This window comes from Phodopus roborovskii, unplaced genomic scaffold (genome assembly GCF_943737965.1).
Source record: "Phodopus roborovskii unplaced genomic scaffold, PHOROB, whole genome shotgun sequence".
NCBI classification, from domain to species: Eukaryota; Metazoa; Chordata; class Mammalia; order Rodentia; family Cricetidae; genus Phodopus; species Phodopus roborovskii.
The window spans coordinates 8,047,098-8,074,175 of NW_026126599.1; the positions used below are offsets into that span (position 1 = coordinate 8,047,098).

The 27,078-nt window shown below is 36.7% G+C and overlaps 1 protein-coding gene across 3 annotated transcripts in view; it reads right to left on the reverse strand.

Annotated features, from left to right (window-relative positions):
* Pds5b (PDS5 cohesin associated factor B) overlaps positions 1-27,078 on the reverse strand; it is a 128,998-nt gene that overhangs the window by 48,536 nt on the left and 53,384 nt on the right. For all 3 annotated transcript variants that reach the window (XM_051205143.1, XM_051205145.1, XM_051205144.1), the window contains exons 7-16: positions 25,632-25,712; positions 19,701-19,841; positions 17,884-17,999; positions 13,352-13,446; positions 11,035-11,180; positions 10,162-10,313; positions 8,456-8,569; positions 4,082-4,163; positions 3,415-3,463; positions 1,094-1,233 (exon numbers count right to left, since the gene is read on the reverse strand). In XM_051205143.1, coding sequence (XP_051061100.1) covers positions 1,094-1,233; positions 3,415-3,463; positions 4,082-4,163; positions 8,456-8,569; positions 10,162-10,313; positions 11,035-11,180; positions 13,352-13,446; positions 17,884-17,999; positions 19,701-19,841; positions 25,632-25,712 — 1,116 coding nt within the window. The remainder of the gene's footprint in view (positions 1-1,093; positions 1,234-3,414; positions 3,464-4,081; positions 4,164-8,455; positions 8,570-10,161; positions 10,314-11,034; positions 11,181-13,351; positions 13,447-17,883; positions 18,000-19,700; positions 19,842-25,631; positions 25,713-27,078) is intronic.

Here is a 27,078-nt window from a genome sequence, read left to right on the forward strand (position 1 = left end):
AATGGAATTTCATGATCAAGACACCAAAACCAAAGCTCAAGAGGCATATATTTTATTCACAGCTAGACAAAAGTAGAAATCATGATATAAAAGGCCATCTGGAACAAAAGGAAAGGGCAAAATATAGCTGACAAAAATTATTTGCAACTTAACAATGACATATTACAAACTAAAAATTGCAAGATTAAAAAAAAACACTATAAAAATGGGTAAAGATTATAAACATTCAACTCACAAAAGAAATATAAATGGTTAAAACAAATTTGAAGGAGAAAAGTGGTCAAAAACTAAGCAACTAAAAAACACAATTCCTACCAAATAACTTTTTTTTTTTTTTAACTTGGATTTGGTTTCCAACAATGAGCAGACAGCATTAAAAATGGACCTTTAAACCTATGTGACTAGACATCTAAGAATATGTAGGAATCAAGATGTGTAAAGATACTCAGCTATGAAAGTGTAGGATAGCAGAGCAAGGGGCACAGTGTGAAACTACAGTATCTTAGGAAACTGAGGCAGGAGTGTATGCTCCAGCCTCGTCTGAGCAGCAAGACCCCACACCAAAAGGAAGAAGAGAGAAAGGAAGGGTAAAAAGCCCCCTGAATGATAGTATTCAGTAAGTTATAGTGCACATATGAATGGCATGCTATGAGCTATGATTAATACTATAAGAAATGATGAACAGTGGTGTTGTACACCTTTAACCCCAGCACTTGGGAGGCAGAAGCAGGCAGATCTCTGTTTGAGGCCACACTGGTCTACATATCAAGTTCCAGGATAGCCAAGGCTGTGACAAAGAGAAATCCTATCTCAAAGAAAGGAAAGGAAAAAAGCCAAACTGTCCCCTCCAAAAAGAAAATCCTACTAAAAAATGAAATGTGTAAAATCCATATATAACATGATTTCATTTTGAAAGGATACATATCAAAGTATTAATGACAACTCTCTCTGCAGAAGGACTATAACTGACCTGAGTTGTTACTTAACATTTTCTAAACTGAAATAAACATAAATTTCACTTGTAAAATGAGGCAGATATACTAAGAGACTTTGGTCTGTGTTCCCACACAGGCTATCCCTGTTACCCCCTTACCACACAGCCTTCAGCCTGCTTGCAGGAGCATGTGGGGCTAACAAGGATTTCCAGCTGTTTCCGTATTTTCTCATCATCTTCCAACACTTGTGTAAATTTCTTCATGAAATCCTGTGCCTTACCAGGATCTGGCAAATTTCCTTAAAATAAAATAAAGTTTCATAATTTCTCCAACTATTTCTTTTTAAAATGTACTTTCTATTTTGTAAATCTAATATTTATCTACAAACTGCCCTTAGTTTTACAATTTGTGAAGTATCATCTATACACAAAATCTGGGAGAGAAATCTGTTTTGGAGAAAATATGAAACAGCATCTGAGCAAAGGTACATCTGCAGGTGAAGATGAGCTCCTTCTGAAGAGTCCCTTACAGCATATGAAGATATCAAATGTCAGCCTAAGTAGAAACATATATTCCTTAAAGTGCTGCTTACACTGTCCTGCAGAAGTCCCCAGGAGGGACAGACAGCTCAGTATGTTGTGTGTCTACCTGTGCACTATTAAAACACTCCCCGATTCTCCATACAGATATGGAGCATGTGGTGGTGACAGACACACTGCTGGGTTAAGTCCTACTGGTGAGAAAGAGCCACTCTCTGGAGAAACCTCCGCACATGTGCCTCGCAGATCCTACAGCTAAGTGCTGGCCTCAACGGGTTTTGTTTTTCCTCGATATTTAGCTGCTTAGAAAAAAAACTAGACTAGGATAACTAATAAAAAGAAATTAGAAATATCTTAAATGACAGTAAATTTATTCTTCAAATTAACAAATAATTCTGAAAATCCTTAAGTGATAACATAAATGGCTAATCACTGACGGTGGTAAAAATACCAAACTGAGCCAGGCGTTGGTGGCACAAGTCTTTAATCCCAGCACTGGGGAGGCAGAGTCAGACGGATCTCTGTGAGTTCCAGGCCAGCCTGGTCTACAGAGCTAGTTCAAGGACAGGCTCTAAAGCAATACAGAGAAACCCTGTCTTGAACCACCCACCCACCCCCCCAAAAAAAGAATACCAAACTGTACTAAACACTTGCTATATGACCTTCTATTATCTCTATATACAAGAAAAAAGCTAGCATAAATAAAGGGAGGCCTGGCTTGATGGCATAAACCTTTAATCCCAGCACTTGGAAGGCAGAGGCAGGTGAATTTCTGAGTTCTGAGTCTGGTTTTCAATGTGACTTCAGGCCAGCCAGGGCTATATGGTAAGACACTATCTCAAAAATAAATAAACAGGATGACCAATAAAAGACAAATATCTGTATAATCATTTTAAAACAGTATAAAGTGTAAGAATACGAGCATTTGGGGACAAGCTTTTAAAAGTTCTAGTGTAGAACTTTATAAATTATATTCCAAAGATTTGTAATTCACCGGAATTTAAAAGTACTGAGGATTTAATAGTGCTATTAAATAATTTTAGAAAATGTCATTTAAGAGCCCCTTTATCACAGATAGGCATTGTATTAAAGGCTATTCTTTAGGGAAATAAAGAATAGTGACAGAGAACGAGAAAAGAGCATTTTATAAGTGCACAGGGAACCCTTTGCTCCCTACCTCGCACTATTAACACCTGCAGGACACTAGCATTCCTGGAAACAGGAACTAGAACAGACTGTAGGGTTTTTTTTTTTTTTTTTTTTGAATAGGAATTGAAAAAACATTGGAAAGACAACAGAGAATGAAGCCATCCAGAGAACAGCACAGACAGCCAGCCGCAAAGGACAAACCCGAAAGCTGGTAAGTTCCAAGAAAGGACTGGCTGAGGCTGCCCCTCTCAGTGGCACCATAGTTCTAAATGCTATCTTCAAAATAGAGTGTAAGTGAGCAACCAAGACACAGTCACTAAGTCACTGCTCTCCTTAGTGTCTGGTATTCGTGCCAATGCAGCTGCAGTATTTAGCTCAGCCCACGGCCTCTTCATTATCTTCAAGTGAAGTGTGGTACACTCGCTCACTACCAGGTGTTCCGGGTTATCTTGTCAGCAAGCTACAGTGGCCACTAAGGTAAGAGGAAAGCAACTAGTGCCAGACACTGACAGCGGAGGAGGAACCAATGCACAGGCTCCAGGTTAACAATGTCATGTAATGGCAATTCTCAAAAATAAGCTTCCTCATGTAAGACACTTAAGAGAATTTAAAATTCTGAACAGCACACAGAATAAATGAAAATGAGAGAGAAAAAGAAAAACTAAAATGTCTGGTGTATATCAAGCAAAAACACTTTAATAATTTCTTAGATTACTACAATCTAACATAATTTAAATTACATAAAATCTTCAATTAACTTTTAAACTATATAAAGATTTAAAACAACTTACTTGTAATAACCATCACTTTAGAAAATATGGCCTTCACACTGGCATCTGTCTGTAAATAACACACAAAAAATGCACAATTAAAATTCCCTAAGAAGAATTCACGGCATCTTCAACAACTCTCCAAACCCACACTAGTTCCCCATGACCGTATCTTTCTTTAGTTATTTTTAAATCCTAGATAAATAGATGTAGTGAAAAGTACAGAAGCCATGTAGACCAGGTTGACCTCAAACTCACATAGCTCCACTGGCCTCTGGCTAAGTTTCTATCAACAGGCAAGAAAGAGCAGCTCCAGAGTGAAAAATCTCAAAAGCCGGCAGGCTTGTTTGCAAATGAATCACTCTACACCTGATCTAAGCGCCTAAGTATTCCCTGGAACCTATTACAGCTTCAATGTCTCCTAAAATCCAGACTACTGCTATCCATCCAGCCCAAGTTACTTGGCAATTTCAGAATCAATCAAGGTCCCTGTCTCAAAACAAAACAAAACTCACAAAAAACAGAAACATAGACAGCACTGAAAAAAAAAAAACAACCCGAGACTGTTCTCAAGCCTATAGACACACAGAGAATACATCACATAATAAAAATCACTAGGATATTCATTCCAAATAAACTTACAAAGCTACAGTTAAAGATTATACAAACTTTCTAAAACTGAACTTACTTTGGGTTGTTTAATTAAATCAAGCAAATCCTTCACTTGATGACGGAGTAAATTTTGACATTTCCACATTTCGTTTAATGCTCTGTAAAATACCAAAAAAAAAAAAAAAAAAACAGGATGAAAGTCCTTTCAGAATATTCCAACTATTTAATTTTAATAAAATAGGGGTAGGGAGATTAAAAAAAAAAAAAAACCAAGACAAGAGAAATGAGGTAAAATTCACAGACTAAATAACCAGCAACCCAGAGGCAAAGACTCAAATGTATAGTAGTAGCAAGGTTATTAGGCAGGAACTTGTGATGCTGCATTTGGCTTTGTATAAAGACATAAAGGAGAGCATATCTGTAAGTTAAGAAGTAGGACTGACAAGACTATAACCCTCAGAAATAAAGGAAGAATTGACAAGAGCACTGTCTTGTAATAGGTGACGGAGGATGGAATCTAAGGGAAGCAGGAGAGTGAGACCTGTGAGAAAATGGGTCTATGTTTGTGACATAATTATCTCATCATATATAAACTTGAAATTACCTATTGTTCTGAATGTCTTTCCAGTAACTACACTGTAAAGAGTTTCAGTACCACATATTTCTAAGGAAATTCTATTTAAAAGTATTGTTCAGCCATTTATGTTGTGGACATTTACATACACAAATATATAATATGCATGTTCATGTGTGCAGGTTGCCAATGTATGTGGAGGTCAGAAGACAACCTCAAGGGTCATTCCTCAGGTACCTTCTGTCTTCTGCTTGAGACAGGGTCTCTCACTGGCCTGTGTCTCCCAAGTGATCTAGGCTAGCTGGCCAGAAACTGCAGGGATCCTAGTACCTCCCATTTCACCACTGCTAGCATCAGGCTTTTCCCATGGCTCCTGGGAACCTCACAACTGAGAAGCCATCAGGCATAACTGGAAGGACAGACACCTAAGCCCGTGGTTTATCCCATTGCCCTAGGCCTCCAATGCCTTCACACAACATGTGTGAAGCACTGACAGCAGTGACAAAATGCAGAATTGCACTCGCAAGCTTTCCCTTGCACAGAAAAGACAATGCGCTGCTCAGTTCCCATTGTCCTCTTTATCAGGGTTTGAAATGCCTCCAGCCCTTTTTTTAAAGAATAAAACCTACTTTCAACTTGGGTACTTGCTAACAGTAAGAGTAGTGGAACATCTTCATCTTTGGACATCTTAAATTTTAAGTAGTAACATTTTATTATTTTTGAGTGTGAAAGTTCCACAGTTTCATTGCATTATTAAGTAATGTAAATTCACTTAACAGGTAACTGTGAAAAATCTAAAACAAAGCATGTATTGCATAAATAAAACAAAAACTTTCAAGAAAACAATCTGAGAAATTACTTCTAAACTCCAAAGACATTTTCTGTATCCTGGAAAAATCATGATTTACAACTTCTAAAAGGTCACATGTTAAAACTTATCTTGAATTCAAACAGATGAAATTATGTAATCTAGTATATTTACCACTGACATATGAAATACTAAGAAATTCTAAAACTATTATAAACTATGACCATAGCTGACATTTAAAAAAAAACCCATTGACTATGAATTTGTATTATAATATATTTAAGAAAATTTTCTTAAGGATTTTAATTGAAATATTAAATAGTAAAACAATTTGCCCGAATTTACTATTGTCTTAATGGGAAGGAGTTTATTGAGTCGAAGTGGGATAACAGAAGGCAATGGGGGTGACAATTAATCCCAGCACTCGGAAGGATGAGGCAGGCAGATCTCTGTGAGTTCCAGGACAGCCAGAGCTACAAAGTAAGACCTTGCTTCAAAACAAAACAAAAAGAGTGAAAAGCTGAAGAGTATATACACCTGTTAAACTTACTTGCATAGTGTGCAAAGGTAAGTGATGTAAGGAAACAGGCATGCATGTGAGTACTCTAACGCTGTTTTTAACAGGCAAAAAAAGACTGCAGTGCATCTCTGAGGAAGAAAGGATAAAATAGTTGGGTAGTACACTCAATGTTAGCTATCACCAGGTTTCATCACCCACATGTATGTGGTCTTTGCTATTATCACACACAAGAAAATGATGAGGCTTTGGAGGCAAACAAAATAAGTATAAATTAAGTTCTAAAAATTAAGGTAATGTAGATGATCACAACACCAATGACAATAAAAGTCACTTTTAAATAATACCTACCTTAAATACTTCACCTTGAACAGTTAAATATCATTCATGAACCATTTTTGTAAAGTTAAAACCCTAACATAATAGTTCAAATAGTTTTTTTTTCAGCTTTTTAGTGACATTATTTCACAGCACCTCTTTTTTATTTTATTTATTTATTTATCTATTTTTAGTTTTTCAGGACTGGGTTTCTCTTGTGCAACAGTCCTGAACCTCACTCTGTAGACCAGGCTGGCCTCAAACTCAGAGATCCATCTGCTTCTGCCTCCCAAGTGCTAGGATTAAAGGCGTGGGCCACCAACGCCCAACACAGCTTTTAAAAATGAGTGCTTTACTTTTAAATTCAATGAAATACACTTAAATTTAAGTAAAAAGCAGTTTCTGTTAAGTGTTATCGCTGCTATTTATAAGGTCTTCTTACGTAAAGGCATTTTCTTCTTTTCATTTCTATTTCTGGCATTAACTTTCTACCAACTGACTTTCATTCCCTCCCTCAATTGAGAAGCTACATGTTCTGAGGGTTTTTTGTTTGTTTGTTTGTTTTGGTAGGGATGATTAACAACTTTTTTATGTATCACCTGACAAATTATCAATTAGCTGACATTTGTCCTTGTGTTTATATGATAAAAAAAAAAACCACTTGAATACTTAAATGTTTATTCTTGCCTATTTCCTTATGTGTTATCTGACGATATTAATTTCCCTCCATAAAGGCATGGCATCAACCAGTCACAACAGTGGGCAGTTAAGAAAGGTCCTGAGGACCTTACTGCTGTGTAGAAGAGAGTTCCAGGACACATGCAAGAATGCACAATTGCAGTGAATGTTTTGGTTAAGTCCCAGCCCACATGTTCCCTACTTTCTCCTTCTAAAGCCACATTTAGATTTACAAAAATATTTGAAACTTTTGTTGCTTCTTGAAGACAATACCTTCCATCTATCCCTGCCTTCCTTTCTCAAAATAAATATATAGACAGACTCATATTCCAGTTCTTTCACATAGGATCTGAGTGCTACTTCTAGATTCTTACTTAAAAGGATCTTTATTAATTTACTCTTAAGTGATAATTGGTCAAGGCCAGAGTTACTGGGATTTGTAATTAACATGTGCTCTAAGAAGACACATACCAATCATACTTCATATACTCTAAAAGTCCATCAATTGCACCAAAGGAAAAGGATGAGCAACTAAAATAACATAAACCAACAATTTGAGAATGTATTCCAAATTGAGAACAATTTCAAACAGAGTAAAATAAAATGTGTTGCTACTTGTAGTTAAGATTTAAGTGCAGTAACCAAAGAGCACTGACTTCAGATCCTGGCTATCAAATCCTGGCTTCCTGACTGTCAAATTAAGCTCTGTATGGCTGCATTTATCTTATATAAAACATAAACTTCTGCTGCTACTTCTCAGTTGCAGTGTAAAGCAGAGAGAAGGTACACATTCCGGTGCTCCAAACATAGCACGCAACAAGAAACTACAACTCCATATAAAGTAACAATAGTGCATGTAACTATAGAAATGAAGACAAAAGTCCATTAAAAATTTTAATTTCAGAGTGCTTACTCCTCAATAGCTCTAATTGTGTTTACTAGAATATCATGAGTCTAAATCTCTAGGACATAAGATGATTCAGTTAGATTAGCAGTGTCTTTACCATACATAAAATGCCAATTCCCTTCCCACACATCCAAAGGTACTTTCTGAATAAAACATGGGAATAAAAATGTATTTATGAGACTTGCCCTAATGCTAACCTACAACACTATGTTGAGGACAAACAGCATAGAAATTTGTACTCTACTGCACTACAGAATAATTTAAATTAGTACCGTGTTAAGAGTAGGAAGATAGTATTTTCATAATGTGGACCTTTTTAACACCTGGGGGGTAGGGGGAATAGGTATATCACCTTTCTTGAAATGCCATCAACATGAAAATCTAGAGAGAAAGAAAAATCAAATCCTTAATGATTCATGCCAAATAGCTATAGCCAGCTTTAACTGTTTTTGCATCTGCTTAATCAAGTGTTGGCGACAGAACTTTCTAAAAAGAAGAAGAAATAGCCCAGTAATTTATTGTGGCTTGAACCTTTAAACAATGCTTACATGATAAAGTTTACATTAAATATTTAAGGTTTATTCCCCAGTCCCATGCCCAACCCACATACTACAAAAAAGAAAGAACAGCAAGACACTGGAGACGTACTTCACAGCATTCAAGTCCAGTGTAGCATACAAGTAATACAAGCACTTCATCCGTTCCGTGGTTTCCAAGTTGTGAGGGACCATGTACTGAGCAAAGATCCGTTCAACAAGTAACCTGTAAAAGGAAAGCCTCTTTAAGTGTACTAAAAGAACTGTAAACTCACAGATGAAGCAAGTCCCTTCTTTCCAGAACGGAGAAGAGTGTTCTTTCTGCCTAAGAGGGTCCAAGGCATGGACTTAGCTCTGTATGTCTTCAACTATCCTACACCTTGGAAACTGTGTATCAAGGACTAAATGTCCATATCTATTCATTAAGGTTCAGGAAACTACACCAAGCCCCTCTAAAGATCCAAGTATCATTTTTTTTTACAAGTTAAAGCTACAAAGAACTTTGTAAGATTCCTTTGACTTTTCATCACTATGAAAAGAGATCAATGTAAAACAAGACATGGCTAAATTATAAGTACAAAGAGAAAGGCCAGAAGTTGCTGCAGGCCTGCCCCTGGCTCTTGTAGAATACCAGGGCAACACTCATTGCCACTGCATCCAGACTCCCAGGGATGGGGCACAGAAATGACTTATCAAATCATAACAGGGATCTGTGCACTGGTGCCACATACCCAAGTGAAAAAACTGATTTAACAAAAAGCACTCCCTAAAAAACATCATAAATTTTTAACAGTCTATGGCAATGGTTCTCAATCTGTGGGTCATGACCCTTTGTGGGTCAAATGAGTCTTTCACAGAGGTCGCCTAAGACCATCAGCAAATACAGATATTTATATTACAACCCATAACAGTACTAAAATTACAATTATGAAGTAGCAACAAAATAATTTTAAGGCTGAGGAGTCACAGTAGCATGAGGAATTGTATCAAAGGGTCAAAGCATTAGGGAGGCGGAGAAACACTGCTCTATGGCTACTTTTCCAAGTGGCTTGCTACAGGCATACACCTTTGGATACACTAACAGTTTGTCAACTCAAATTCTAAACAGAGCTTACAGATCTACTAAGGGCTGACTGGCTCTTATGCGTATAATAGCCATCTACTTTTAGGGAGATAACATCTTTTTTAGAAATTTATAAACTACTTTTAGTCTCAAGTGGGAAGAGAGGTCCCCCTGTTTCTGCCTTCCAAGTGCTGTGCCTAAAGGTGTATGCCACCACCACCCAGTTTTGAGTAGGAATTTTTTTAACTTCAAACTTCCAAATGATTTTCCCTTGAACTGTGTTTAAAAATTTAACAAACAGCTGGGAGGTGGTGATGAACATCTTTAATTCCAGCACTCAGGAAGCAGAGGCAGGAAATCTCTGAGTATGAGGCCAGCCTGGTCTACACAGCAAGTTCCAGAACAGCCAGGGCTACATTTTCTTAAAAAAAAAAAAAAAAAAAAAAAAAAAAAAAAAATCCTTTTACTGCATCTTTCTATAAAACAAAACTTTAAATTACAACAGCTATGTTCCTACTTTTAGATATTACCCTGTAAAAAGTTAGGGTACAGAAACAAATGAAAAAGCTCTACATGTCCCATGGACATCACTGCTTCATCTGTGGCTTCGCTGGTAAGAAAACGATGCATCCTATTTGCCCTGGACTAGAAACAGGAGGGTGTTTAAAGTCATAAAGAAAACACAAAGAAACTATATAACACCCAAAACTCACCAAGTAACTGAAATGTGCAGCTGCATGTAGACCCTGACTTACCGGTCATCGATGCTGTTCTGATAGTATATATGGAGCAGCTTGTCCTTGACCCAAGATATCTGTTTTGCAGCATCTTTGCCAGCTGCTGACTGTAAAGCATATTTCTTATAAATCTGGGCAAGTCCCATCATGGCTTCTTTGCGTACTCTCCACTTAAAATAAAAACATATAAAAGTTCTCTTTATAAGGTAAGAACGCTTCTATTACCAGTGGGCACAGTGACATACACCTTTAATACCAGCACTTGAAAGGCAGAGGCAGAAAGATCTTTGTGAAGTCAAGGCTAGCCTGGTCTACATAGTGAGTTCCAAGACAGTCAGAGCTACAGTGAAATCCTGTCTTGAAAAAAAACATAACAAAACAAAAAGCCAAAAGCTTCAATTACAAAAATTCATTAATCGTCAAGGAAACAAACTGGCACGTTTGTTAAGAGTGTTTCCAGGCAAGTTTAACTGAGAAAGAATGACTCACTCAGTGTGGGCAGAACCATCCCACGGACTATGACCTGACTGAAGGAGAAAAGAAAGCTAGCTGAGCATCAGTACACAAGTCTTCATTTTACACGCCCTACTTTAGCCGGATCTCAGATCTTTTCCATTTATAATTTATTTAGGAAAGAAAGGGTATTTTCAAGTGTAATACTATTAAACTTCAAGTATTAAAAATAAAACTCTACTGAATATGTTGTTACATAGCTTTAATACTAGTATTCATGAGACAGGCAGGCATATCTCTGTGAGTTCAAGGCCAGCCTAGTCTACATAGAGTGTTCCAGGATATCCTGGACTACATAAAGACACTATCTCAAAAATAAAATGAAATAGAGCAAGCACAAGACAAAACCCTCCAAGATTTATCTACTGTCCTACTTACCCGTTTGTCAAGTGTTCGCTCTCTCACAAAATTAAGTAAGTGATCATTGACAAGAAGAATATCCTTTTTAGCAGCTGTTACTATAGACACAATAACATCATGTCTAATAGCTTCCTCAGGGTCATGTGATCTCACTTTAAGATACTCTGAAAGGTAAGAGTTTCTGATTAAAATGGAAACTTGATTAATTATCATATTGCTTTAGAAGACTGGAAAGGCCTTTATAAGTCAATACAATAAAAACAAACCCTAAGTAAAATGTTCAATATTTCAAGATAATTATAAAAGCAAGGGAAGGAAGGAGGAAGAGGTGGGGCTGGTCCTTCTTTCACAAACTAAATGTCAAGTACAAATGAAAAGTGAAATTCTGCTCCATATCAGGGCAACAAAGTTGATACAGCTGCCTCTAACTCATTAAGCTGATCATATACACAAAAAGGTGTATCACTGTTAAGCATGGCTCAATCATTTTCCATATAAATAAATAAAGTATTCAGCTGATGTTACTGAGAAATAATGGAGTGTTTATCATTTCTATGCTATAATCAGTGAAAACCTGAATACAGTCAGTGAAGGAATAAAGCTAAGATTCTGGCTGAGAAGACCTTGCTTCCATAGGATCCAACAGAAGTAAAAGTACCTAAATTAAGAATCTGGAAAACAACTCACCACAGTAAGGGAATCTTAGCAGTTATAGACCCATGCTTATACTTAGCATTTTTTCAAATGGATTTTGTTTAGTGTACACATACTTAATCAGGAGGGCTTGGCTATGAATTACTAAGCTTTCCGAGGAAAGGCTCTAATGCACAGAAACAAACGGTGAAAATAGAAGTCATTGCTAGTTTTTTTTTTTTAAAGAGGAAACCCCCTCCCACCAAAACAAATATTAACAGACTCAGAAAATACTGCATCCATCATAACACAAGAAAGGGGACTTACAAGTCCCCTTCCCAAAGAGTAACCAAGGATAGAGAGAGAAGGGGCAGGGAGGGAGGGAAAAGAAGGAAGGAGGTGAGCAGGAAGTGAGAGAAATATAGACATCACACACAGAGAGTTGGTGGGGAGACCAAGAGAGCAGAGGGCAAAAGAGGAAAGAAGCAACACAGTACAGCAGCTACAAAGAAATGGTCCAAATGTAAGTAGGAAGACAGACAGTTCCAAGTAAGATGTCTCCATAAAAAAAGGATGATACTGGCTTAAAAATGAAACAAACAAAAAATGGGCTGTTATTCAATATACTTGGAAGCTACTGTTTAAAATATTACAGATGGATAATTTATGGCTTTCTTTACAAGGAGGAAACTCAGAAGTTAATAGAAGGCTTGAAGGAACACTGATGAGCAAAAATCAGCCTGAAATGTACATACAAAAGAATACAGTGAGAAAGCAGAGTAAGAAAAAAGTAGAGCAAAGAAAAGTTATGGGACACAAGAAAAGGAAATACTAGTTCAACTCCAAAGTCACGCACGATTTCAATGAAATCCTTTTCACAGGACTACACTCCATCACTACGCAACGATACAAATAACACAAAAACAACAAAGACTAAACTCCAGAGATAACTGTGCCTGTGGAGACACTAAGGAAAGCTTAGTGAACGAAGATTCTGGCAGTAATTATCTTTTCTTTGCTTTTCTAGCTCATAAGCACAGTAAATGCTAATATTTGTGCAGAACATACACATGGCTATTATACTAACCTCCATTTTATGGACTATTTTATAATTTACAAAATTAAACAGGTAAATGATATCCTCATTGTGTCAAAAATTGGAAGAGAAATACTTAATGCTTATACAGATTTTAAGGTATCTCAATTATGTTAACTTAATTTATAGTCAATGACTTTCACTGTTCTCAAATTATCAGAGCACTGGCATTTTCAAAATCAAAACCCATTCAAACCCAAAAATGTTAAATTGTGCATGACTGTTATTAAACAAAATACTTTAAATCATGAAATTACTTCCAAAAGCTGGGCTTTGGTAGCACACGCCTTTAATCCCAGCACTTGGGAGGCAGAGGAAGCTGGATTTCTGTGAGTTCCAGGCCTGCCTGGTCTACAGAGCGAGTTACGGGACAGCTCCAAAACAAAACAGAGAAACCCTGTCTCAAAAAAACAAAAACAAACAAACAAACAAAAACCTGCTTTTAGTGTGCACAAAGAACAACATGGTAAAAACCATAGCTTCAGAAACTTCCATGGCGATAATTGAAGAGAGAAGGCAGTGATCAAGAACCACCTAAAAGAAAGGGTTTCCCTATAAAGTTTATTTTCTTCCCACTGAAGAGCACCCAGAAATATGTGCTATTACCTGTTAAATCCTTTGCTAAATCAGGATGGTTCATGAGACAGTGGCTAGCAAATTTCACACATTCCAGGCGTATGGGTACATGGATATCGTTAAACCTGACAAAAGATTAAAAACAAAACAGAACTCTAAAACAACCACAATAGACAAATTTGATCTATATTAACTTGTACTTATTTCTCTTAGTAATGAATAAATGTATATATGAAAACCCAAAGAGGGCCTAGGAAGATAAATGGTATTAGTAAAGTACTTATTAAAGGACTGGGGTTTAATTCCCAACATCTGCATAAAAAGATGGGTGTTGGTGACACACACTTATGACCCCACAACTGAGCAAGTAGAAACCAAAGTGCTTGTCCAGCCAGTCCAAACCAATCCCCAAGCACAGGTACTGCTGAGTGCTGAGGTATTATCTCAGGCGTTGCAGATGTACTCTAGCTCACAATCAAGAATAGATGGCAACCTCTAAAGGATGACACCCAAGATAAACATCTGTCTTCAATGTATACAAGCATATACCCTAGGACATACTCACATGTATGCAGGTACATAGACACACTAAAGAAAATTGTAAGTATTACATGGCACCCCCCCCCCTTTTTTTTTTTTTTTTTTTTTTTTTTTTGACAAAGGGTTTCTTTGTGTAGCTTTGGAGCCTGTCCTGGAACTTGTACTGTAGACCAGGCTGTCCTGGAACTCCTATCACAGAGATCCGCCTGCCTCTGCCTCCCCAGGTGATGGGATTAAAGGCGTATGCCACCACTGCCCAGCATAACAAGACCATTTCAACAGTCTGGAGGCATACATAAACTAGGACAATCTCTAGTTAGGTTATGTTAGGGCTGTAAAATTATGAAGAGCCTGTGTTTTCCATTGGAATAATAATAGGTGTTAAGTATTTTCCCATATATAAAGTATTTCAAATATGTACATTCACTAAATATAAGAGTATGTCTGTATATGTTATGTGTTTTATAAATTTGTGTGTGTATATATATATATATATATGTTTATATTTCAGAAAAACATTTCAATTTCCTATCATGTCTGAGATTTCCTTGAAGTGTTTTTTTTCTTAATTATAGGCCATAAATTAACATACAGCAAACCTTATTATAATTTTAGTTTGTATTCTATGATTATAAACTATATCCAAAAATTGTTCTTATCCAATTAACCATCAGAATTATTTCATTTCTAACTAAAAAGAAGACTATCTTTATACTCTATCTACAATGTATTTATCTATAAACAGTAAGCCTAATATGAGTAGGCAGGTATACAGTGCTTTCCTACAATTTAGACTCAATCTTTGTCTGTTGCAGTAGTTTTTCTTGTCCCGCCAGGTCCCACCACTTCAGCCCCAAATGAACACACAGATGCTATATTAATTATAAAATTGTTGGCTGGGCTTAGGTTTCTTATTGGTTAGCTCTCTCTTAATTATTAACCCATTTCTATTAATTATGTATTTCTACAGGGCCTTATCTTACTGGAGAACATTTGGCACGTCCTATCCTCCCGGGACCACCAAGGCATTCTCTCTCCGGCACATCTCTGCCTACCTTTCCCAGAATTCTCCTAGCCCCACTTATCTTCCTGCCTATTGGCCAAACAGTTTTACTCATCAGCCAATAAGAGAAACATATACAGAAGGATTTCCCCCCCCCATTATTTGTCTTTTGATTTTAATGTCAATTAGCAGGAATCGTTCACTCCTACCTAACCTTAAAAACTGGTAGTCAAGAATTAGACACATGACTGGATTAGGTATTGGGATTTGAATTAGCAAAACTAATATATATCATCATATAGCATGCACATAACATCTAACTAACTGTGCTCCAATTACTAACGTTCAAAATCTATACACAGCTGTTCATCAGAGAATGAGTAACAGTGACTTCTAAATTTTGGTTAAGTGTCTGTAACACTGAAGTCAAGAGTTTCCAGTCAGTAAGTCTGAGTCTCACTTCTATAAAATCAAAAGTCTCAGGTAATTTTATCATTCAGCACCAAAAGAAACAACATCTAGGCTGGGCTAGCTCAGCATGTTAAAACACGTGAAAACCTGATCACCTGAATTCAATCCCTGGAACCCACGGAAGCATAAGGTGAAGCTGAGGCTGGAGCTCAGCAGCAGTGCGAACACCAAGCACACAGAAGACTCTGGTTCAATCCTCAGTACTCCTAGACCCCTCAAAATAGCATGTTTTTAAAAGAAAACCATGTCTGCGAAACCAACAGCAGCACACTACTTAAACTTTTCTTATCAGGCAAACACGTTTATTCTATAAAGTACAACACTCTCTTATGGCTCCTGTAAGGGGTGTTTGAATCCAGGTGTCCTACATTACAACACTCAGCATTTCTCAAACAAGCATATATTTACAATCATTATAAATAAATACATCTGTTAAAATATTTTTTGGCTCCTCAAGCTCAATGGGAGACTTTTGTTTTTGTTGTTTTGCTCTGTTTGATACAGTCTCACTATATAGTCCTGGCTGACCAGGAACTCACTATGTAGACCAGGCTAGTGTCAAACTTACAGAGATCTGCCTGCCTCCCTAATGCAGGGATTAAAGGTGTGCATCACCACACCAGCTTTAGAGGGCTTTTGGTTTCTTCCTTTTCGTGGTGGTGAAAATCAAACCCTGGTCCTTATACATGCTAGGTTAGTGTTCTACCACTGACCTCCATTTCCAGACTAAAATTAGCGATATTTAATTCTGTGAGAGTTTTTATGTCATTAAATTAAAAGCAACAGCTACTGTGGACTATTTTCCAGACAAACATGTTAACATTAATAAAAGGTAGATTCACCTGCCTCTGCCTCCTGTGTGCTGGGATAAAAGGCATACACCACTACCTGGCCATTAGCCAGGCTAATATAATTCCTAATCTAATTCCTAAGTACAGATAGTACATTTTTTTGCATAAGGAATTTCCTATGGAAGCATCTTAGATATATCTCTTTCACTCAGCCACACATAACTAACTGTATATTGAATATATATATTAAGTGTACACACGTACGTGTGTGTGTGTGTGTGTGTGTGTGTGTGTGTGTTAAAATGGCCAGGTAGAGAGAGAGAGGAGACAGAGAGACAGAGAGAGAGAGAGAATGTGTGTGTGTATGTGTGTGTATTTTAAAATGGCCATGTAGTGGCGTATGCCCTTTATCCCAGTACACAGGAGGCAGAGGCAGGTGAATCTACCTTTATTAATCTAAATTCCTCACTTAATATTGTCACTGAACAAAATCAAAGCTAAGAGCTCAGACTGGGAATTTAGAAACCAACAAATAAGTAAAAAGGCAGAGAAAGAGAGAGGGGGTTGAAGAACATTTACTTCAAAAGATGAGATTTAGTAAAACTACTGACAGTCATCAAAAAGAAAAAGAAAAACAGTAAAAGCAATGCCAATACTGAAACACAAAGAAAATGGAATCAAAGTCTTCAATCCTATTGTTTGTTAGTGACTTGACTGCTTTATCTGTTCTGAGCATGGTTTGAAGGAACAAAATCTTCCCTTAACAGGGTCAAAGTAGTTTCAGTTACAGTATCTACAGTGCTTTAGTACTTTTATGGTCAAAGATCTCTTTAGGAAAAGTAATGAGCTTCTCCCACCCAAAAAAAAAAAAAAAAAAATTGACAAATACAAACACACTCCTCAAACTATTTCAGGAGTTTCATGGACTACTATAAGCATATAAAGAACCAAAGCCATCATCCTTTAAAAATACAGAAACTGCTGGGTGATGGTTGTGCATACCTTTAATCCCAGCACTCGGGAGGCAGATACAAGTGAATGTCTTTGCGTCTGAGGTCAGCCTGGTCTACAAAGCAAGTTCCTAGATAGGCAGAGCTACATAGTGAAACTCTCTTTCGAAAAGCAAAAATAAAATAAAAAAAAAAAGCCCCCCCCAAAGCAGTATTTGATGGAATACATACTTATAGGATGGAGCCTGAACACTGGATAAGCTAATGCAGGAGAATCAAAGACTCTGGTCTACATAGGAAGAAGGGAGGCTGGGTGCACCAGGCTGGTCTAAAACCTGGTCTGTCTGCCTCTGCTTGGGAGTGCTAGAAAGATGAACATCACCACATTCAGCTAAGTCATTTGTTAATTTCATTAGCATCCTTACCCATCCAATACAGCCAAACAATATAGTTAAATATAGCTTTTGGGGGTAGGGACTGTATCACTTCAAGTCGTACTTTTAGTTAGAATTACTACTTCTATTTTATGATTATAACAAAAAAACTATGAGATAGGCTTTAAAATATACCATCTTTCAAAAAAAAAAATCACCAAAGACAAAATAAAATGAAAAGAGGTGCTGGGGACGCCTACCTATGTAGGGCCTTGGGCACACCAGTTAAGCACTCTATCAAATGAGCCATATTCCCAATGTGAAAACCTTTTATTATAATTTTTGAGAACATAGTTTAAATGTGCATCATTAAAAAAAATAGAAATAGATATAAACACGTATTTATTACAAATAAAAATATCAAATCATGTACCTGCCCAAGTAGCACTGCCAAAGTGGTTTATTTTGCGAAGCCAGCTCTGAATCCTTTGCCCCAAACATTTTTGCCAGTAGTTTAACAACCTGGAGGCGTTCTTCATTATCATTGCTCTAAAACAAAGCACAATTTCTTTAAACTTCAAAGTGAACACTCAAAACATGACCTATACCTAGGATTTTTCAGATTCCCTAATTTACAAAAAACAAACAAACAAAAAAATTCTATGACTCCGGATGATAAAGTGTGTAATGATGCTCAGAAATTTTTTCACAAAATGGAATGTTATAATAAAAGCTTTAATTATCTCAAGTTACATTAAAGCAGTACTGTGATGTGAAAATGTGTCTCAAGATTCCCACTAAATACTAAAATCCTCTACAACAATTAAGATTACTTCCTATTCAGAGTAAATGTAAAACCTACTAAGGATTCTTCAAAAGATGTGGTTAAGAACAGACACTGTACAACATCAGATTCCTAAAGAAATTCAACAGTGTGATGGAGTTGAGCATGCAGCAAACACACTTCTGCTTGAATCACCTTATGACAGGCACCCTCAAGATGAAACCCAGTTTTATTGTTGATTAAATCAACAATGGTTAAAATGACCAACTCAAAGGCTAAACTTCCACAGAGAGAACGGGCCATACAAATAGCACCAAATTCAAATTTTAAGACAGTGCCCCAGGCTAGCATCCAAGAGCTCCTCCCCTCCCCCAAGGGTATAACCTATCTCTTCTGGCTACTTGTTCATTTGCTCCTCCACAAATGGAAGGCTGTAAATAGCGCCATGAATGACTGACACTCTGTAGACCAAATGTACCCAGCCCCTTCTGACTCCTGTGTGCTTCCTCATGGTGCCTTTTTTGAGGCTGTCTGCGTCTTTTCTGAGTCTTACAGCATCTAGTCTCTAACAGAGCTCACTATTCCCCTCTTCTTCCCACACTGCATGTTAAGTTGGCTGAAAGCAGGGATGATAGTTTACTTATTTTTTATTCCTCACAGAGAATAGGAAAATGCAATTAGGATTTTATAGAGAAAACCAGATTAACAAGTAATTAGAAACATTGGTTCTCTTGCCTCACCAAAATTACTAACAATATTTAAAAGGGAATAGGAAGACCACATAATCAAAGGGCTCATTTAAATATATCAAAAAAAATAGACTAAAACAAGAATGAGTTATTGGTTATTTAGTGTCCACATAATACCAATATAAACTGCTTGTTTTATTTGGTTTTGAAATTAATAGATCAAAAATTTTTAGAAATAAGGAAATGCTACATGAAGTCTGGGTTATATACTAGGATCCATCAAAAACTAGTAATTATAATAAGCTGTATTTAGTCTTGTAATGAGTTGGGAGAGAAATCATACTCCCCAATTCTTCAAATGAAATGCAATTTATAGTATCTTTTAATGTCAGGGCAATAAAGACATGCTAAAAAAAACTTCAGATTTTCACCACAGCACATTTAAGTCAAGAAAGAAAAAGCATGCCATAGTACAGATGAGTTCCAGGCTACTTTTAATGTCCAATCAAGAGGTCAAGGACACTGTTACAAACTGTGCTTTGAAAATAGAAGCTAAATGATTGCCTCAAAAGTTAACCTAACCCGGATGATGCCATCCTGCCCATCATTTTTTAAGTGGGATTAATAACCTGGTAGACATCACACCAAGCACTAGAGATCCAGAAACAAACCCATCAAAGAACAATATTCTTTCTCATGTTGTATTCAGTAAACCGGTTATAAAAAGTTAAAAGGCAACAAGCAATGCTCTTTGTTTTTTATTTTTCTTATTTTTACCTTTAATTTAAACTCAAGCTGGGGTAGAACAGAGAGCAGCAAGTGGCTGTCGATGTTGTAGAGTTCCAAAATCAAATCAAAGACATGCTCAGACAAATCACTGATAGATGTTTTCCCAAGCATCAGAACCTGGTTAAAAAACTGTCAAGAAAATCTGCCATTAAAAGAAATGCCACAGAGAAACTGTCTCGTTTTGATTATTATTCAATTAAAGTTTTATTGTTATAAGTGAAGTCAATAAGCATATGGAAAATTACAGCATTTAAAATAAAGCTGCTTATACCTGCAGAGTAGCTCCTACTCTATTTTCAACTGCACAGATATATATTTTTATAATATAAATGTCTTTCTAATCTTTTTCCTCTTCCTTTGCATTCTGATAAACAATGTGTACATTTACAAAGTTTGCAACACTAAAATCCAACCACGAATATGCACCAACAGGCAGCTGGCTTTTAACTTCCAAGTCAAACCATTCATCAGGCTACAACTCAAATGAACAAATATACCAGGTATAATGACCATATTCCTTTCTATTTAAAATATTCCAAAACTGGATCCAGGTGCAGTGGTGCATGCCGTTAGTTCCAGTACTTTGGAAGCAGCAGCAAGCAGATCTCTTGTGAGTTCAAGGCCAGCCAGGTCTACATAGCAAATTCCAGCCCAGCCAAAGCTACACAGTGAAAACTCTTGTCTCAAAAATTTTAAATAAGTTAATCTAAAAATGTTTAAAACTGACCCAGAATATATATTTTTAGCAGCTTCCTATGCATCCTCAGAGAAAGAGTTAAGGATCCAAATCACACAAGGTGCTCTGATTGCTTGCCCCTGTCAATTAACACATAACTTGGCTTCTCTTGTACTTCCATACTGAAAGTACGATGACTTTCACTTCACACCTGCTTGTCTTACTTGTAGCTCTTGGGCAGTTCAGTTATAAATGAAGACTATGAACAGTGCAGACTGCCTAGCCCAAAAAAGTGGGCCATGGGGAAAGAAAGGCAAAGATCGAATACACTGTATGACATTCCCTGTCGGGGTTTGAAGAACAATGGCCCCATAGGCTCATGTATGAACAATTTGTCACCAGAGAGTGAAACTGTTTAAAAGATTAGGAGGTGTGGTGTTGTTGGAAGAAGTTTGTCACTGGAAATGCATTTAGGTTTAAAAATCCAAGCCAGGCTCTGTCCCTCTCTGCCTGATGCCTGGGATCAGGATGTAGCTCTCAGCTGCTTCACCAGCACCATGCCTGCCATGCCTGCTACCATTCTTTCCACCAATGGACTACTTCTCTGAAACAGTAAGCCAGCCCCAATTAGATGCTTTCTTTTTAGAAACTGCTGTGGTTATAGTATCTCTTCACAGAAATATAACAGTGATTAAGATATTCCCAAAGAATAAAAACATCATTTTTTTAAAGGACAAATGTCCATCTTTTATTTATTGGTTTTCTAAAACAACTTGTTCGTTTTTTCTACTCATCAATTTTGTGGAAAATAAACATAAAGATATCAAGATATTAAATTCTTTAGGTTAAATTTTATTGTCCTTAAAAATGTGCATTTATAAAATTTCTCCTACTTATAAAAAATAGTAAGGAGGCTACAGAGATGGCTCAGTGGTTAAGAGTACTGGCTATTCTTCCAAAAGACCAAGGTTCAATTCCCAGCACCTATGATGAAACAACTCACCACTGATTTTGACTCCAATCCCTGGGATCTGATGCCCTCTCTGGCCTTTAAAAACACTGCATGCATGTCATGCAAAGACATACATAAGGACAAAACACTTAACATAAACAAAATAATGAAATTAAATTTAAAACCACTAAAACAAAGTCCCTTAGTCTACCTTTTCCTTATTAAAGAGCAATAATCCTTTGCCAATATGGCCACCACAACCTTCCCTACTAGCCTGGGAAAAAACTTGCACACACATTCCATCACAAACATTCAATAATGTGGCATACAGATGAGACATATATCTAGAGTAAATATAAATACATACATGGGCAGAAGAGAGAAAAATTAACAAGGCACAGTGCTATATGAAAATGTTATAATAAAACTCATTATTTATAATAACTAAGAAATGAATTTTTAAAAAAAATCAAGAGAAACTGTACTACAATGGAAAAGAAAAATATTTATTGAGCATCTACAGACTCCATCTCTAGAAGAGTGGTGATCAAGGAAATAAGAGTCTGGCACAGGACCAGCACAAAGTGAGCCTTAAATACATAATCTGAGAAATGAATAAACAGGTAACAGTTCTTTTTATACAAATGTAAAACAACTCAAGACCTCCATATTTTAAAATTTAGTAGAGACAACATGCAGATTTGACTAAAATATTCCCTTCCAAAAATTAGCAAAAAACTATTTGACAATGGTTAGTTACAAAGCACAAGTTAACAATCAGAAACTCCTGTATTAGAACAAAAGCAGTGAGCTGTACATTCCATCTTTGTAAGCCTAAATTAAAACCTAGTTAAATTACAAAAATGATTTTATTTAAGTAACATTTTTTTCTCCTACCTTCCCAAGCACTGACCCCAATTTACATATGCAAAAAGACTTATTGAGATTAAGCAACTTAAAAATCTTTTAGTTGTTTCAATAAAGATCTGATATATTTTTCAGTTCAACAAAGTAATTTGGGCTGTACCCTAAATTGCATGACTAAAAGGATCTGGTTAAAATAAATAATAACATCATTAAAAAGCAATCTATTTAAGAAATTTCTGAATTGACACTATGTATGTTTTCTTTTTGAGTCTTTGTTTTGCCCTTTCATTTTTTCTCACTGTGTGTTCTATAAGAACTAATTCTAGTTTTTAAAATATATCATTATTATTTTATCTTATTCATGAACATTTTTGCTTGCATGTCTATCTGCACATCCTGTGGATGCCTAGCCCTTGGAAACCAAAACAGAGCATTGGCTCCCCTGGAATTAGAGTTACAAATGGGTGTGAGCCACCACATGGGTGCCGGGAATTGAACCTGACCCATCTGGAAGAGCAGCTGGTGCTCTTAGCTGCTGAGTCATCTGTCCACAATGAATTCTATCTTTTGAAAGATATAGTTTGCATGGTATTATGGGGGAGATCTGTACTTCTAGCTGCTCAGGAGGCTGAAGCAGAAGTAAAATTTGAATCTGTTAGTGTGTGGTCAGATTGAGCAATACAATGAGACCCCCATCACAAGAGAAAACCATAACACAGAGTTCTTCAGTATTCATGGATGTAGAGTTAGCACATTAAAAACACAAAACAAACAAACAACAACAACAACAAAACCCAGACCTCAGCATGTTATTATGCACAAGAGAATAAACCACACACTGTGAAAGGAGGTAGGCAGTACCATCCCCACCTCAGCGCCTGCTCCTGTCCATGCTGTACAAGGAAGGTAAGTAGTGTTACTTCACCTAGCACATCCAAAAAGACTGACCCTACCACTGCACCGATCTTATACTACACCATTCAGTTCACTACAAAGTAACTTCACGGTGCACCCCTTTAATCCCAGCACTCAGGAGGCAGAGGCAGGCATACTTCTGTGAGTTCAAGGCCAGCCTGATCTACAGAGCAAGTTCCAGAATAGCCAGAGCTACACAGAGAAACCCTGTCTCAAAAAAAAAAAAAAAAAAAAAAAAAAAAAAAAGTAATTTCACATGTAAGTACACAAAACTCAATTTTATGAAGGGGAGGGTACAAAAGCAATTCCCAATGACTTCATTACTGACCCTCAAATAAAGCAAGGAATAAAAAGGAAAACATAATCATGGAAGAACTGAAGAGATGGCTCAGTGGACAGTGTGTGTGCTGAGGAAGCACGAAGAGCTAGGCCTGAATATCCAGCACACATGGGTGCAGTGGCATGTGCCTACAATCCCAGTGATGGGGAAGCAGAAATGAAGAATCCAGGTAGCTAACTGTCCAGCCAGCCTAACCCAAAGGCCATTCTCCAGGCCCTCTGAGAAACCCTGCCTTGAAAATAAACAGATAAGTAAGTTTTAAAAGGTAGAGAACTATAGAAGATGACAGCCAACATCAATCTCTGCCTCCACATGTGCACATACCATGCACTCTAACGTCCACATGGGTGGGCATATACACGTGTACACAACACACATACATTTGTGCACAGTACAGATATACACACACATGCGCTCTCTCTCTAAAATAAATGGAAAGACAAATGAGGATAAAAAGAAAAAACAATGGACAAGGTACCAGAAGTATGTATGTAACTGAAAATATGCTAGGTCTACAGGTAAGAACAGCAGGAAATTAACATAAGTGACAGGGGAGTGCTTTTTGTTTTTCATTCATTTATCTGGGATTACTGAAAACATTCCCTTGGGCCTTTTTTCCATTCCCATCTTTCATTGCCTTTTCAAACACAATCCCAAATTCAAAGACCAGTATAATCAATTTAAATCATGTAGTCCCAGTAAACACTGTTTTACTAATTTTTCTTTAATTTAAGCTCAATCAAATATTTATTTTTCTAAATCTTAGAAAAAGGCATGAAAATAAGGTAAGTGTTCTTCTGAAACACATCTGACTTAGAAGTACTGGCTTAAGTAAAAGACTCCCAGCAGGATTCACCCTCTGTGCTAGGCTGAGAGTGGGAATCTACATTCACAAGCACTTAAGAAAGCAAAGGCAAGGGATGATTAGAAAGCCCCAGTCTATGTCTACATACCAGGGGTGCCATAAAGTGATAAAGACAAACTCAATCCAATCAATTAATGTCAAGCAACACCCAAGTGTCAAAATACTGCAGAAAGCAATTTTGGAACCTACTGACAATCCTGGAGCTATTAAGTCATGGCATTAATCCTCTAGATTCTGAAAGTTCACCTCAAAAATAAATATTATGTTTCCAAACCACCACATGCTGAAATTCTTTGAAATCAGAAACAAAAGCAGGATTTACCAAGGCTCACTCAGTCTTACGGTGTGCTTTATTTTTCTCAGGAAGTCACTTCATAGCATCTTTTATGACCTGACCTTAAATTTTTACATAAAGCAAAATTCTCTACCAACAAACTTCAGAATAATGAAATACATATAAATAAAAGACTGTCTCACTTTTCTCAAGCAGACAGATTTACATCCTTCTAGCTGCTGAGGTAGGTGAGAGCAGAAGACAAGTAGAAAGAACTGTTAAACAAGCCCAGGGCTATCATTAACACTGTACTCTAGATTTGTGCTCCAAGAGGCAGCCACCATTCACATACAGTATGATATGGATGGTGCCACCTTCAGTGACACAACTCAAAGAGCTGTGGAGAGAAAATAAAACTTAATATAAGTGATGTGACTAAGAACAATTTCTTCTAAAACAAACAGAAGATGGTCACTCGTGACCAAAGCTGGGATCATATTTAAAAGGGTTCACTTCACTGCGAATCCCCTCTTCCTCAGAAAGGGCACATTTATATAAACCTCCCTCAGGAATAACAACGTGTAAGTAACTTCCACCAAAGTGTCATAGCAGTCATACTTGTCTTCAATTTCCAGGTCCTGCTATGGTTCCTATCTTCTTTCACAAATAAATTTAATCTTGAAAAAGCAGTAATCAACTTATCTGAATAGCAAAAAAATACCATATGTTTTACCTAATTTACCTTTAACTCTATTGCTAACATTAGAAACTGTATTTTGCTAACCAAAGACAAAAAAAAGCTATTATTGCTAGGAACTTGAAAGACGCAAATAAAGGCATAAACAAGAGAGCTAGCCTTCCCAGAAATATTAAGCAAAAGTACCTTTTTAAGAAAGGAGAGAAAGAAAATGAAACTTTCACTGGTTAAACTGCAATAGCAATCTAAGAAGTGTGGGCTACTTGCTGAGACTTACTTCTAAGAGTCTTTAAAATTCCAACCTAACCCTTCTTAACCATCTGTGAGACTTACATTGGTAATATATGGTTCAATAGCTTGAGCAGTCCTCTTCAACAAAGCCTTTGCCAAGTCATACGCTTGCTTGTTTAAGTTCTGGAAAACACAAACAGCAGCTGTATTATATATACATGTATTTACAAAGTGAGCGGGTTTATCTACAGTGGTGGGGCCTCATATGTGCTGGGCTTACTGAACTCCCCTACTGAATCACAACCCCAAGCCCTAGACCTCAACTATGAAAAGCAAGATGTTATTTATATTTTAAAAGCCTCTTGAATAAATAGAATGAGAAAGTGATCCATAAAAGAAAGTAAACTCACTTTTCTTAGGACAATCTCTTTTCCAACCAAACATTAACTACATTATTTTCAGATTTTGTTTATAATAGATTAACCATATAGAAATGGTCAATGAATGTTTACTAGATAAAAGAATTATTTAGTCATCCTAAATACCATCTCCAATTCAAATTGGTTCAGGTGAATACAAATATAGACTGTTACATGCTAGGTCCAGAAAAACCAAAACATCAAAGGCTGAATCTTGGAGCAATGGTTCAGGAGTAAAAGCAGTTTCCAATCTATCAAAAAACTCAAGTTCCCAATACCCACATCAGTCAGCTCACAACCCGCTAACTCCAGAAGGTCCTCACTTTCTTTACTCCTCTTCAAAATTACTTGGCTATTATCAGCCATTTCCCCCTTCATGTGAATTTTAGATTCCATTTGTCAAATTAGCAGCTCTATTTTATTATAGGACAATATGCAGAAAACTGAAGTCGTCATAACACTGTCTCATATTCTACTAACTGCATTTCTCTCAACATATTAAGTCTTCTACTGTGTATTCTCAGCCATCTACAATGGTTTGACACAAAGGTAATGCATAAACTCTAAAGTCATGTGTTAGACTGCTAAGTACATAACATCTCTGTTAAAGTTACAAATGAAAACTTGTTATACTAATGGATTTGTATCAGTTTTTCTGATTTTTCTGTATACTATGTTGTACTTCTCTGGACAGCATCATTTACAAATAATTTCAGGGCTTTTTATCTTTCTAATCATTTTACTTTTTGCCTCATTTTATATATATATTAACACCCCTAATAAAATCCTAATTAGAAACAACATAACTGTTATTGAAAACAGAAGCAGTATTTTTCACATTTCTGATTGCACAGAGAATACTTCAGTGTGTTAAAAGCTGCTTTCTTTTTCAGACTGATTAAAAGCTTTTATGGTAAGTTACACCTATTTTTGCTCCTAGTCATAATCACTGGAAGTCCTTTCTTTGGCATGTTACTAATAATTATTCTATCATTACCATTTTGTAATGTCAGTCTGTCTTTGTGTATCTAAAATAAAAACAATTGGTCATTATCAATATTACCTTCTACTACTCTGGAAGCTGTCCGCTATCCCTGTATCTGTTCTTGTGGGTTAGCTCTTGCTAGTTT